Genomic DNA, 13,586 nt, shown 5'->3' with positions numbered 1-13,586 from the left:
CAGTCTTCTCAGATTCATTTTTTTGTATACAATGATTTATTATTGAAATTCAAGTTTAACATATCCATTTTAGTAACTTAGATATACTCAGCTATTAACAATACCTAGGTACATATTTTATTTATCAGTTAAAGCTTTATTTTGGAATATAAAATTAAAACTATGTTGTCATTTAAAAAAGTAAAAAACTTAAAAAAAATATAAGGATAAAAAATATTTAAAAATACAATTTCTTAATAAAAACGTTGTTTTTAAAAAATGTTTTCAAAAACATGAATACTTTTTGAAATAATGAGTGGTTCACGATAAAAGAATCACTCTGTATAGGTGTGCTCTTGGTCATATGTGGGCCTCAAAGATAACAGAAATAAGAAACAATAATTTTGTCATGTATTAGAATTAGAGACTATATAGAGTATGTACCGGATCCATGGTGGATATATATATCCATCTTGACCGGACCGTTAGCTAATGATTTGTTAGATATTAAACAAATGACTTTTAAGCAACCGGGCATTAGATCATATGATGTATATGATCTAAGATCTAAGCCCTAAGGTGCGTGGTCTTAATTTTTAAGGTACAGATAAGGTTTATCTCTTCGTGTTCTGTTGGCTGTGATAACGACACAACTGACAACTGTAGGTGTCTTGAAATTATTATTATACATATTATTTACTTTTTCTTTTTTTATCATTTAATATTTTAATTTCTACTAGATTTTATTTGTTAGTTTGTTACTTGTTAGTACACCAAGTATAATATTGACTGATTTGACTGACGTGGTGACGTTTAATTTTTGATAGATAACAATTAAAAAGTTAAATATTCAAAATATTTTCATTATTTTCTTATTTGATTTTGTGTACGCTCTTAATTAAATAATAGTTACAACAGTTACCTATAAGGCTATAACTTATACATCGTTTAAATTAATTTAAAATTCTGAATCATAACTATAAATTAACTATTTTATATTATGGCTTTTACTCCAGGATCAGCCGTTTCTCCGTCTGCCGATATTGAGTTATCTTTGTCATGCAGGTAAATGCAGTGATTTAAAAATAATTATACATTCCAAATTACAATATTCCATTACCGCTTAAATTCAAATTTGATTTTTTTTTTCAAGTACTTGTGCTATCAGTCAAAGATTATTGTATTTATGTGATATACTTAATTTAATTTTCAAACATACCTAATGAAAATAATATTTTTAAATATGTATTAATTATCATGGCTAAGACCCGAATTTAAGTTCACTAAACATTTTGAAAAAATGCTCCAAACAATAACTAAAAATGCAATAATACTTTTTACTTTTAAAAATGATCAACATTTTTTTGGTAGCAGAGAAGTGTATTAATGATTTGTATATTTTTATAATTATAGCTTAAAAAATGTATATCTACATGTTTAGATTAAAATTATGATAAGCTAGTTTAAAAAATATATGTTTACTACAAAGTTACTATTAAAAATATTATTTTTCAATAAAATATAATACTCTATAGGTTACTTTTAACAAAGAATCTTATTTAAAATATATATTTTAATAAATTAAATAATAAGTATTGATATAAAAATTTAAACTTAGATCAAAGTATGACGGATAAACACAAAATTTAATCTATTATACCTATGTTTTATTGAAAAAATTATTTTACCTGTATTATTTATAGGGGACTGTCTGGTACAGATGTTTTATCAAAATCTGACCCAATGTGTGTAACATATGTACAACCATTTGGCCAAAATAAATGGATAGAGTTTCACCGAACTGAAACTGTTAAAAATAATCAGGATCCAAATTTTGTTTCAAAAGTATTGATAAGCTTTAGATTTGAAGAAAAACAGCCACTGTTGTTTGAAATATATGATACTGATTCAAAAGATAAAGATTTGACAGCACACGATTTTCTTGGAACTGTAACAATTTCTTTAGGACAACTTGTTGCTAATAAACGTGTAATATAATCTACACTAAACTATAACTTTACTATAAGTAATCTGTTTATGATAAATAATTGTTTTTTTTTATTGTGTTTAGAACAAATTACAATTAACAGATCGTGATGGTAATTTGAAAAGTAGTTATTTAGTTATAACTGCAGAAGAATTGGGTATGGATAGAGATGAAGTAATATTAGAAATGAGTGGATTTAAATTAGACAAAAAAGATTTTTTTGGTAAATCTGATCCATTTTTGGAAATCTATAAGCTTACTGATACTGGAAATTACACATTAGTTTATAAAACTGATGTAAGTACAATTTTTAATATATTGACAATAAATAATAATTATATTGTTCTATAAAATATTCTACTAAATATTTTTCAAAAGGTTATCAAGGATACATTAAACCCTCGCTGGAAAAAATTTAATATTCCTGTCCGATCATTTTGTAATGGAGATTATGAACGGGATTTAAAAATTATTTGTTTTGATTGGAATTCAAGTGGTGACCATAGCTTAATTGGTGAATTTCATACCACTCTAAAAGGTCTCTCGAATCCTAATGCTATTTTTAAATGCATTAATGGGAAAAAAAAAGTAAGTAATAGTTTTCTATTTATTCTTATTGTTATCATATTTAATTTTTTATAGTATATATTGCTTGATTTATTGACAAATATTTCCAGGAAAAAAAAAAAGATTACCAAGATTCAGGTGAAATACGCGTAGATTACATAAAAATACAATCAACCTATACATTCTTAGATTATGTCCAAGGAGGAACAGAGATGTTTTGTACTGTGGCTATTGATTTTACTGGTAAAATAAATTAATATTTTCTATAAAAATGTTCTAACAAAATTTAATATTGGCATGTTGCTTATTTTTCATGATTTATTGGTCTGAAATGTATTGAATTACTTAAAAATTTGAAAATAATGAGTTATAATTTGCTGTGGAGCTTCATGGAAGAATAGTAGAAAATTCTACCCTTATATAGTTAATAGTTAATACTATATTAAAAGTATATTTTCCAAAATGTTTTGTTGTTTTATTCTTAGTTTAAATTTGTAGAAACTCTCATGAACTGGTAGTGCCTGGTGTAGCAGGTCATCCATTAAACATTAAAATACAGTATAAAAATAAATATAAGACAATATCAAATTTGTCTTATTCTGTTAGTCAAAATGTGCATAGGGAATTAAAAAAAGGGTGGGATTTTTATGGAATGTCATATGTCACTATTCAAATTTTTGTTTTATTTTATTTTTAAGAAACTGTTATTAATTCAATATTCAATGTTTTATAATCAATCACCACTAACTTATTTTTATAGTGAAATTTTAATTTTTTGTTTGTTCATTTATGGTATGATATTATTTAAAATAATTATGAGTGTGTTGTCATTATGGCGAATTTGAATTGTTTTCAATACCTTCCTAACCTAAAAATTTACCCCTTGTCACTGATATTTAGTACAGTAGATTCTCAGTAATCCGACAGATATCAAACCAGAGAACTGTTGGATTAACAAAAATGCCAGAATTAATGAAGGTTCACAAAAAATGCAGTTTTAATTATTAAAAAACTTTAATTTATTTTATTAAAACATATAAATGATACATACATATTATATACTAATTTATTACTGTATTGAATTAATGTTTTGAAGAGAAAGGTCTAAATAAATTATTATTTTTTTTTGTTTGAAATGATGCTTATAAGTCATTTTTCTTATAGTCATTTAAGCAAAAATAATGAAAATAAAAATAAAATATAGCTGCATTACTGGACATACTGGATTATTGCACGGCTGTAGAGTCTACTGCACTTAATGTAATTTGTATAAAAAATATTATTTTATTTTTTAGCTTCGAATGGTAGTCCATCAAATCCATCATCTTTACATTTTATCAATAACGCAAGTATGAATAGTTATGAACAAGCAATATGGAGTGTTGTATCTATAATTGAAGACTATGATTCTGATAAACAATTCCCTGTTTTGGGTTTTGGAGCTAAAATTCCTCCCAATGGAAAAGTCTCACATGAATTTTTTGTTAACATGAATCCTCAAAATCCCCATTGTTTTGGTGTAAGAGGTAAATGTCTTAAGAAAAAATTAATTATTAACAATTTTCTTAAATTTATATTAATATCTATAATTATATTATGTTTAGGTGTATTAGACTCATATCGTAACTGTATTAATCAAGTGCAGTTATACGGACCTACAAATTTTGCACCTGTTATCAATCATGTAGCTAAAATAGCTCAAAATAACAGAGATGGAAGTGGATATTTTATTTTACTTATATTGACTGATGGAGTTATTACTGACATGCCAGATACCATTCAGGTATTGTTATTTGTTAATTAAATTAAATTAATATTTTAATTATATGTAATATATTTGTCCCTAATATTAAATTAATATTTTCAAGCATGATATTATAAAAGTAAAATATACTATGGTAACAATGTAAAATTATCTTTTTTTTATTTTTTTAAATTTTTTTTAAATCTTGTAATTAGTGATTAAGAATAATTGTTTATTAATATTTAAAATTTGTATAACATTTAATATAGTTATATTAATTTAAACAAAGCTTATGCTTTTAAATTAGTAATAATATTTTATAAAGACTCAGTTTCTGCACTTTCCTCATATCATTTTAATTTTAATTTATAACTATCTAATAATCAAACTATTAAAAATATATTATTTATTTATTATTATCTTTTTATTTCTCAGGCTATTATTACTGCATCTTCATTACCAATTTCTATTATTATTGTGGGTATTGGTAATGCAGAATTTGACGCAATGGAAGAATTAGATGCTGATAAAGGAGGACTAAAGATGAACGGAATTAAAGCAGCGAGAGACATTGTACAATTTGTTGCGTTTAACAATTATCATAATCTTGACCCTAGTGTTGCTAATTTACATTTAGCAAAAGATGTATTGGCCGAAGTACCAAAACAATTTATGGACTATATGAAAATAAATGGTATTGTGCCTAAAAGGAGAGCATCTCAAACCACAACACCAGAGATTGAAAATTTAAAAATTCAATGAACTAATTAAATTTGAGCAGCTTTAAATCAAATTTTTTCTTTTCTAAAACTATTGGTGCTATGTTTTTTGTTTCTGTCAAAATTTATACTATAATTGCGCAACACGATTAAGTTTATATAACTAGTGTGTTCCACAAGAGAATAATCAGAACCAATTTTTGTCAGCGTTTACACATGCCACCCTATTTTAGGACCGCGTTAAAACAGTGATGTTGGCAAAGAGTTTGGTATTGCATAGCACGATTGGGGAGGTAAATAAAGGCTCAGCATCACCGAAGCTGTCAGTTGAAATGCTCAAAAAGTGGTTATTCTCGGGTGGAATAGACTATAAAGTATATGGATCTTTCATACTGATTTAAAAGTAAAATTTATATTATATTTATAAAGACTTTTAACTATTTTATCTTGCTAGCATTTTTAACTTTTATATAAATTGTATCTACTTAATAATTGAATTTATTTTGAAACACTTAAAATGTTATAACATATAATAATTTTATTATACTACTTAAATTAACCTTTTTATATTGATAGAAATACTATATAATAATGAATTATTTTTTATATTTAAATTTTTGATAAGCTTATGCTTTATGTTAAGTTAATAATTATGTTAATATAACAAAACCCAGATGTTTTCTTTTCAAATGATAATTTTTTAATGCACAAATATAGGGATTGAATATAAGTATTTAAGGGAGCCCGGATAATTTGAAAGTCTAGAAAATCTTTTTTTATGAATCTACATAATATACTCCATTCACGTTGAAAGAACCTCAATGCCTGATTTGTGCACAGCACATGGCTATTATTGACTAGCTGTGCAATTGGACTTGGTTATACAATTAAATTGTATTACATGTTTTCATAATTGCTTGTTAAATATTATAAATGTTAAATTATATTATATTATATTAAACAAATATATTTATTTAAATTATTATTGATTTCTTATTTAATTGTATTAAATCAATTTATTTTTATTAATTTCTATGGATTAGTTTTTAACTATTATAAAATCAAATAAAAAAATGCCTACTTAAAAGTAATATACTTCTGTACCATTTATAGGTACTTAATTTGTGTCTTACTTATGAATAATATTTGTAGAAATCCTTAATTTTTAAGACTAGAGTTTAAACCCTTATACAGTCCTATTAAATTCTACCCCATAAAGTGTTTACAAAAAATATTTAAAATAAAAACAATATATTCCTTGATTTTCCTGAACAACTAAAAAAATTAAGGTGTGGAAGTATGTATTAGGTACTACTGTACAGTAAATTTTTAATGTACCTCATTAAGTAGGTTATTGTAATGAATGTGTTAAATATTAAATTGGAAAAATAATTACTTGTAAATGAAAAGTGATTTTAAGTGTAGACCATCTGTCAGTAATCGGCCTATATTTATAAGGATATTTTTATAATATATTTATTTTGATAGAAGTAATACGTAAGTTAAATTAGTGTTTGCCGAAAACATTGCATTTATTTTATTTTATTAATTATTATATTATTGTGTAAGACGTAGGTAATAGGTACATTACAACATTCATATCCTGTATGGTGGGCTGTATGTACTATGTATCATTGATATTTACTCTTGAGTAAATACGGACTTATCACCATAAAAGATAGAATGGTTTGGGCTTGTAGTATAATTAGTTAATAGGTTAGTATAAATATTTCACTATTCTTTATTTAGTGATATTTCAATATAATAATAATCTTTGCGAATAATATTTTTGAAACATAACACAATAACTAAAATAGTTATACTTCGTTTAAATATTTAATTTCATTTTAAAAAATGTACAAAACAATATAGTATTGAAATTTATAGATTTTTCAGTAAAAATTACTTATCAGAAACCAACTACTGTTAAATTTCCAAGTTATAAATTTAAAAATTGTACAAATTACATTTCATAAAAATTTTAAATTTATACACTTACAAAATAATATTGTGACTACGTATTTCGATATTTTAATAATTTTCATATGAATTACTAATCACTCATGATGAGGAACCTTATATTAAATTGTTTTTTTAAACCAAAACAAAAATTCTATCGTACCTACATAAATATGTCATAAATTGAAAAAACAATAAATAAAGATTAACATTTAAAATAATATTACATTATGAGTAGGTACCTACGTCCTACTGAATAGTATAAAAAGAGCAAAAATATTCACTATTTAAGTATAATATAAATTTCTAGTTTGAAAAGAAAGTTATAGCCATTCTAGTAAAAACAGTAACTAAAGTGATATTATACAAGCATAGAAACAATAAAATCAGTTGGATAAATATTTATACTATTGCTGATTTTAGAATAACTATGCAATTGAAATATACTGTTTATTTTTTTGAATTCTATCTAATACTTTATTGCTATTTTTGAAGAAAAATTTGATTTATTTTGATACAAAACAAAAAGTTTCAAGATACACAAAAATTTATTTTTCTTTGGTTTTTATATAATTTACAATATACAAAATCCAGGTTCAAGTTCTGGTTATTAGAACTGTACCCAGTATAATTTTCTAAATTAAATTAAATTAACTTAAATATATAATATATTTTACAAAATGTACATGTATATTTACTATTAGGTAATTATAATAAGTTTATTTAGATTTCATAGCTATCAATGATATGGAGCTTAAAATACTATGGTAGTAGGTACTATTGGTAGATAAAAATATACAATTATCTACCTAGGTACTATAATAAACTATTACTACAAACCTAGTATAGGTAATAATTATGATTGGTTGACAGATCTATAAAAAATAAATAATTATTTTTTTGTAAATACTTTTATAACCGTGTAATTTAAAAATAAATGCAAAATTCAATAAAATATAAGGTAAGTAAAATAAATAATATAAAATAAGTATCATTATATTTATATAGTTATATATAAAATAGGTTGCGTAATGATTTGAAAAACATTATTTTAGAATTATTATTATATAAATGAAATCGTATACTAAGACAAATTGAACAATATCTACATACTGTATAGTATTATTATATAATAACATATTAACTTATATGGTTAGGTCTGTAACTACACTATATTATACAGTTACAGATACCTGTAGTATAGATACTTTCGGTCTGGCAAGTGTAATACATGCGATTCATGTGAGGTAGGTGTATAATGCTATAAAAATATATTAACTTACCTACAATAGAGACATAGAGTTTAGAATTAAGTAGGTACCTACCTAAGTATACATGTTAATAATAGAGATACAGAATAAAATACTCAATTTAAACACTAAATAAAACGAATTGTACATATTAACATGTTTATAACAACATACTTGTAAATCATAAAAGAAAACAAATTGATATTATTTGGTCATAAATAATAATGTAGGTAAGTAGTTAATTATTAAAAGCATTGTTATAATTTTAACTATTTTATTTGGACTGAATTAGTCATTAGGTAAGTACTTAGATCTTGTACTACACGTGTGTTGTTAGCCGTGCCAGAGAGAATAGTTAAGCTCCCAAGTGTCAAATTAAAATAATTTCTACTTAGATAAAAGATTGGTTAGGTAGGTAGTATATGTAGATACCAAACAGTATTACAGTAACCAAAAGGCAATAATATCAATAATTTTGTACTTTCCTAACTTATAGGTACCCAAGTGTTGATTATGGAAAACTTTGAGTTGGATCCCAAATTTCAAAAACGTCATGAATTGAGTCCTAATGTATTTCATTGAGTGCACGAGTTGGGTCCCGGCGTCACGGCATATTTATTGTAGGTAAACTTAAGCCGGGTTAGTCCAGCCTATAAGCGGTTACCAGTAGACACCACGTAAAGGTTGTTTAGAAATTCTCATATTTTTTTTTATTTTACTCTGATGTATGCTATAGTTAAAATATTATTATTTTTATTATTTTTTTTCAAAAAATTTACAATACTTAATACATTAATTAGGTATTGATTTTTATAATAAAACTTGTATTAAGAAAGAAGTCTAAAAGATATATTTTTCACAAAACTTAACTAGTTCAATTCTCCACTAGTAAATCAAAGCATCTTTTCCGGGTATATCGGTACATTATAATCAACAATATTAAAATATTATTTTAGGTTTAATTCGAGTATAATCAAATAACACCACGGATCCAACCAGTGGCGTTCCTTTTATAGAGGGGGTGAACTTCATACATTGTATAAATAATTTTTAGGTAGTGATGTAAATGACGAAAATTTAAAAGGTAAAAAGGCTCCGGGGTGGGCGACTGATGAATGGGGTATTCGCCCTCTGAGGACGGTCTTGGACCCAATACTGCTTAATTTAAGCAATAAAATATCTTAGGACAATCAGGACTCAACTCGAGATGTGATCGATGATCATTACCTCCTTGGTAATTTATTTGTATACATTAAATTATTTTGTATAGGCACATTAAAATCCAGATCATACTTAAATGTAGAGTTGATTTGAATAAAGTTTTGTATTATTAATTATAAATTAAAATTTACATAATAATGTTTCAAGCTATTATATTTATGGCCGGTTGCACAAAAACATCCAATATTTATTTTATTGATCTGATAATTTATTGGCTCCATAAGTTTTATCGATTTGATAAAATGTTATATATCGATGGATAAATATTAAAAATCGTTGCACAAATCATCGTTTATATTATATTTATTATATTTGTGAATATAAAATTATATGCATTGTAATTTGTAAATTGACATTTTATTCAAAAATAATAAAAAACAAATATTTCATTATTATGTTGATAAACTTTCATTAATTTTATTTTATTGAACTGATAAAGCTTATTGGACCAAAATCGGACCTATAAATTAATGAATCAATAGTGACTTACTATAGTCGATAACTTATTGATTCAATAATTATAATTATGGCTTTGTGTAATGTATTTTAATTTTTATCGATTCAATAACTCAATTTATTGGACCTTAGTAATTTTAATTTTGAATATTTCTATGTATATTTTCAAAATAAAATAAAATCTATGCTATAATAATTGTATCTGCCTTTTAGCCTTTTGTTGTTTTATTTTATATTCTATATAAAATATTTGACATTATGGCAAGGTACAATATTTTTAGAATTTATATTTTATATTTATAGACATGGCAAGTCCATAATATACCATGGTTACATAATAGAAATCTATACCTACTACCTACTTACCAATGTATAAATGACATAATATTATAAGTTAACCTCAAGAAAAAGTTAGAAAATTTAAACAAATATTTATACAGTGAAACACTTAATATATCTACACGTTTTAAAACTGAAATACCTGTTAAAAGTTGTATTTTAAGTTTAAAGGTAACACTAAAATATGTATTGTATTCATAAGCGGAAATTTGGTGAAATTACTGGGGGGGGGGGCGTTAAGCAATATATGCTCATTAAACTTATATAATGCCAAGACTGAAGACCTGTACTTTAAACTTCTGGGGGGCTTTAGTCTTCTCAAGCCCTCCCCTGATTTCCGCCTATGATTGTATTCAATTATCAAAATGTATAAATCTTACGCACATTACGTGTTATTATTATTTTAAAATGTTAAACATTTATGAGACAAAATCACATTACATAAGAAAGTAGTTTTTGTCTAATACAATTTTAGACAAAAAAGATACGTTAATAATTGAATGAATAATGATCGTTAAAGTATACTTTAAAGTATCATTATAATAGAGGTGCTTTTTTCGAAAACCCAATAGATTTAATTAAAACGATCAATTTTACACGTTTACAATTTTAAATGATGTATTTTAGATAAATTATTATAATTTTAGTAGGTACCTAATATTAAAAATTTACAACACAAATACAAATATTATATTTTAGAATAATATCGACTATAATATCTCTAACAATTATCTATACGGCCATACAAACGTATACTTTGTAGATAAATTCAAATGTGTATGCAATTTTATACATTTCTGGTATAGGTACAACATTCAAATGCGATTTCAGTGAATAGTTTTGGCGATGTCACTGTACTTTAAAATTATCAGAAATAAAATCTAGCCATTAAATCATATATAGATTACGAATGCACAGAAATGAATGCCTATCGATTTCTTTTTGTGTTTAATATTTAACACTATCCATATTTTATTAGTACCCCAGTAGCGGCAGTAGTATATTTTATGATTTTTTTCTATAGTTGCTGACCTAGAAATATTTGTTACCTACATTTTTCTCAAAATATTTGTCTATTGGATTTTACTTCACCTACTTCAATCTTTAATCAGACACAAGATTTGCATTCGTCAGTTGTCTGATTTTAAGTTTGTGTATGGGGTTATAAAAATGTGATATTACAAATATTAACGTCGTTTTTTTGATGTTAGAGGGAACAGTTTTTAACCCCCAGGAAATTATCTGAATACTTCATCGGGTTATTTGATAGATTAAATAACATTAGGTACCCAAACCATTAGGTGATAGACCTAGTAACCAGTGCCCAGTTGGTAAAATATTATATCCAACAATAAATGATACTTTATAATATGTAAAAGATAATAATACATAAATAGATTCCTTAAATAAGTTTAGATTTAAACTTCATGTAGGTTCTTATTGAGTTGTTGTTACATAGTACTTCTAAATGTTTAATTACATTTTTAATTGCTTTATCTTTGTCAAATCATATTAAAAAATAAAAACTGTATAGAGAAAAAAATTATAAATATATTTTTATAATTCAACACAACAATTTTTTCCTTAATAAACAAATTAAATGCAGTAAAATTCATGATTGTATTCGTTTAGTGTAGGTACCTTTTTATACAGATATCTAGGTATTTATTTTATTGGTGACTAAACCTACTTAATTGTTTTTATATGAGGCACCAGCTACACATTTAAGATTGTATTTATGATGGATTTGAATAACTTCGTGATTAAACATAAATGCAGTTAAGTATTATTTTTGTGGGGAATTTAATTCTATAAATTATAGGTTATTTTAGGTTCCTAGATGACTAGATGGTTTACTATAGTATAATTGGAAAATATTTAATGTGATACACTAGTGACTAGTGGAGTAGTGCCTGGAAAATACTTGGAAGCGATATTAATACACTTTGACGGAAGGAAAATTTCAAAAATGATTTTTTTTATATAAATTACATCAGCGCAAATGTAGAAAAAATATTTTTACTTTAGTTTATGGTAATAAGATTAACAAAAAAATTGATTAAGTCCTAATCATACATGTATCATGTAGAATGTAGATACTAGACAAACTTAACATAATATATTACCTAAGCTGCAGATATATTGGCATCTTAGTGATGTGTAGGTATTGTGACCAATGATATATTAATATTAAAATGTAGTAGGTAGGTACCTTGTTGAGTTTTACCTATTATTATTTCATATTTGTTATTATTTAATAGGTAGATATGTAACCTAGCTTCGTATTATAATGTAGGCATATATAGCCCATGTGTTTTATATAATTATTATAATATATATTTTTATTAGTTATTAATGTATCACATTGTCAGTTACCGTTGGAAGTAGGTATATATAATCCGAGCACTGTTTACAATAGTTATGTTAACATTTTTATTTTAAATTGCCCGTAACAGACGAATAGGTACTTGATTTTTATACACGAGTAGGTAGGTATAAACGTTATTGCCGCTATAGATTTACAATAATTATTTTTAATGAATAGTTTAAAAAATATTCTTAATCTTAAGAACGCATCACCAGACACTAATTAATATTAATTATAATAATTTGGAAGAAAAAAATTATTCAGTTAATTGGCTCCGCCTCGTATGCATTTGTATAGAGTTGATTGTGCCGTTGTCTCTCGAGTAAAATACTGTACCTGAAACAAACAGTAGTTTCACTATTACACTTTAAAAATATGTTTTAAGGAAGCAGAGTGGAAATATTGTATGTTGATGTTAATGCAATGCAATTTTGAAACGTGACAAGTTTAGGTACCAATTAGACATTTGGTACTTGTTCAATAATCTGAAATAGATATAAGTATCTACCGAAAATATTTTTAAAATTATATACAGACAGTAATATAATAATAGGTTTAATTTATATTATCTTATATTACCTAGCATACGCAAAATACGGGTTTTTATCTTTTATTCAATTTTACTTACAAAACACAACGATGCACATCATGATGGTCAATGTACACATTGATTCTCAAAATAACTGAGAATCTGCTGGATAGGGTTTGAATTGGTCTTTGGAAAATCGCCATTTGTTTGAATCGCCTATAATTAATACAAACATTGATTTTACCATTAATCCATATTTTTTACTTAGTATAAAAAAAATCATTACCTATGTGTTGGTTATTATTATTATGATGAAGATTAATTGATAACGATTGATCGTATTTAATATGGGTAATCGGAATATAGTGCGCGGGCCATGAACCGTCAGTATTGTTCGCCGGCATCGATCGATCAACCAACGTGCCGAACAGTTTTTTTTTTAATAAATATATAATATGTATTGTGGCT

General features: G+C 25.1%; 2 protein-coding genes across 2 annotated transcripts in view; one reads left to right on the top strand and one right to left on the bottom strand.

Annotated features, from left to right (window-relative positions):
- Window positions 1-698: 698 nt before the first annotated feature.
- LOC132929744 (copine-8-like) lies at window positions 699-5,981 on the top strand. Its single transcript, XM_060995303.1, has 8 exons — window positions 699-1,044; window positions 1,683-1,968; window positions 2,051-2,263; window positions 2,345-2,554; window positions 2,644-2,776; window positions 3,829-4,059; window positions 4,138-4,316; window positions 4,713-5,981. The coding sequence occupies exons 1-8, from the start codon at window positions 980-982 to the stop codon at window positions 5,037-5,039; spliced, it is 1,644 nt and encodes a 547-aa protein (XP_060851286.1). The 5' UTR covers window positions 699-979; the 3' UTR covers window positions 5,040-5,981.
- Window positions 5,982-11,245: 5,264 nt separating this feature from the next.
- LOC132929480 (homeobox protein orthopedia) overlaps window positions 11,246-13,586 on the bottom strand; it is a 35,301-nt gene continuing 32,960 nt past the window's right edge. The window contains exons 5-6 of the mRNA XM_060994859.1: window positions 13,218-13,334; window positions 11,246-12,925 (exon numbers count right to left, since the gene is read on the bottom strand). Coding sequence (XP_060850842.1) covers window positions 13,264-13,334 — 71 coding nt within the window. The 3' untranslated portion in view covers window positions 11,246-12,925; window positions 13,218-13,263. The remainder of the gene's footprint in view (window positions 12,926-13,217; window positions 13,335-13,586) is intronic.

The sequence above is a fragment of the Rhopalosiphum padi genome, chromosome 4 (assembly GCF_020882245.1).
Source record: "Rhopalosiphum padi isolate XX-2018 chromosome 4, ASM2088224v1, whole genome shotgun sequence".
NCBI lineage: Eukaryota > Metazoa > Arthropoda > Insecta > Hemiptera > Aphididae > Rhopalosiphum > Rhopalosiphum padi.
The sequence above is the reverse complement of the archived record's forward strand: the minus strand, read 5'-3'. Positions and strand labels throughout refer to the sequence as shown.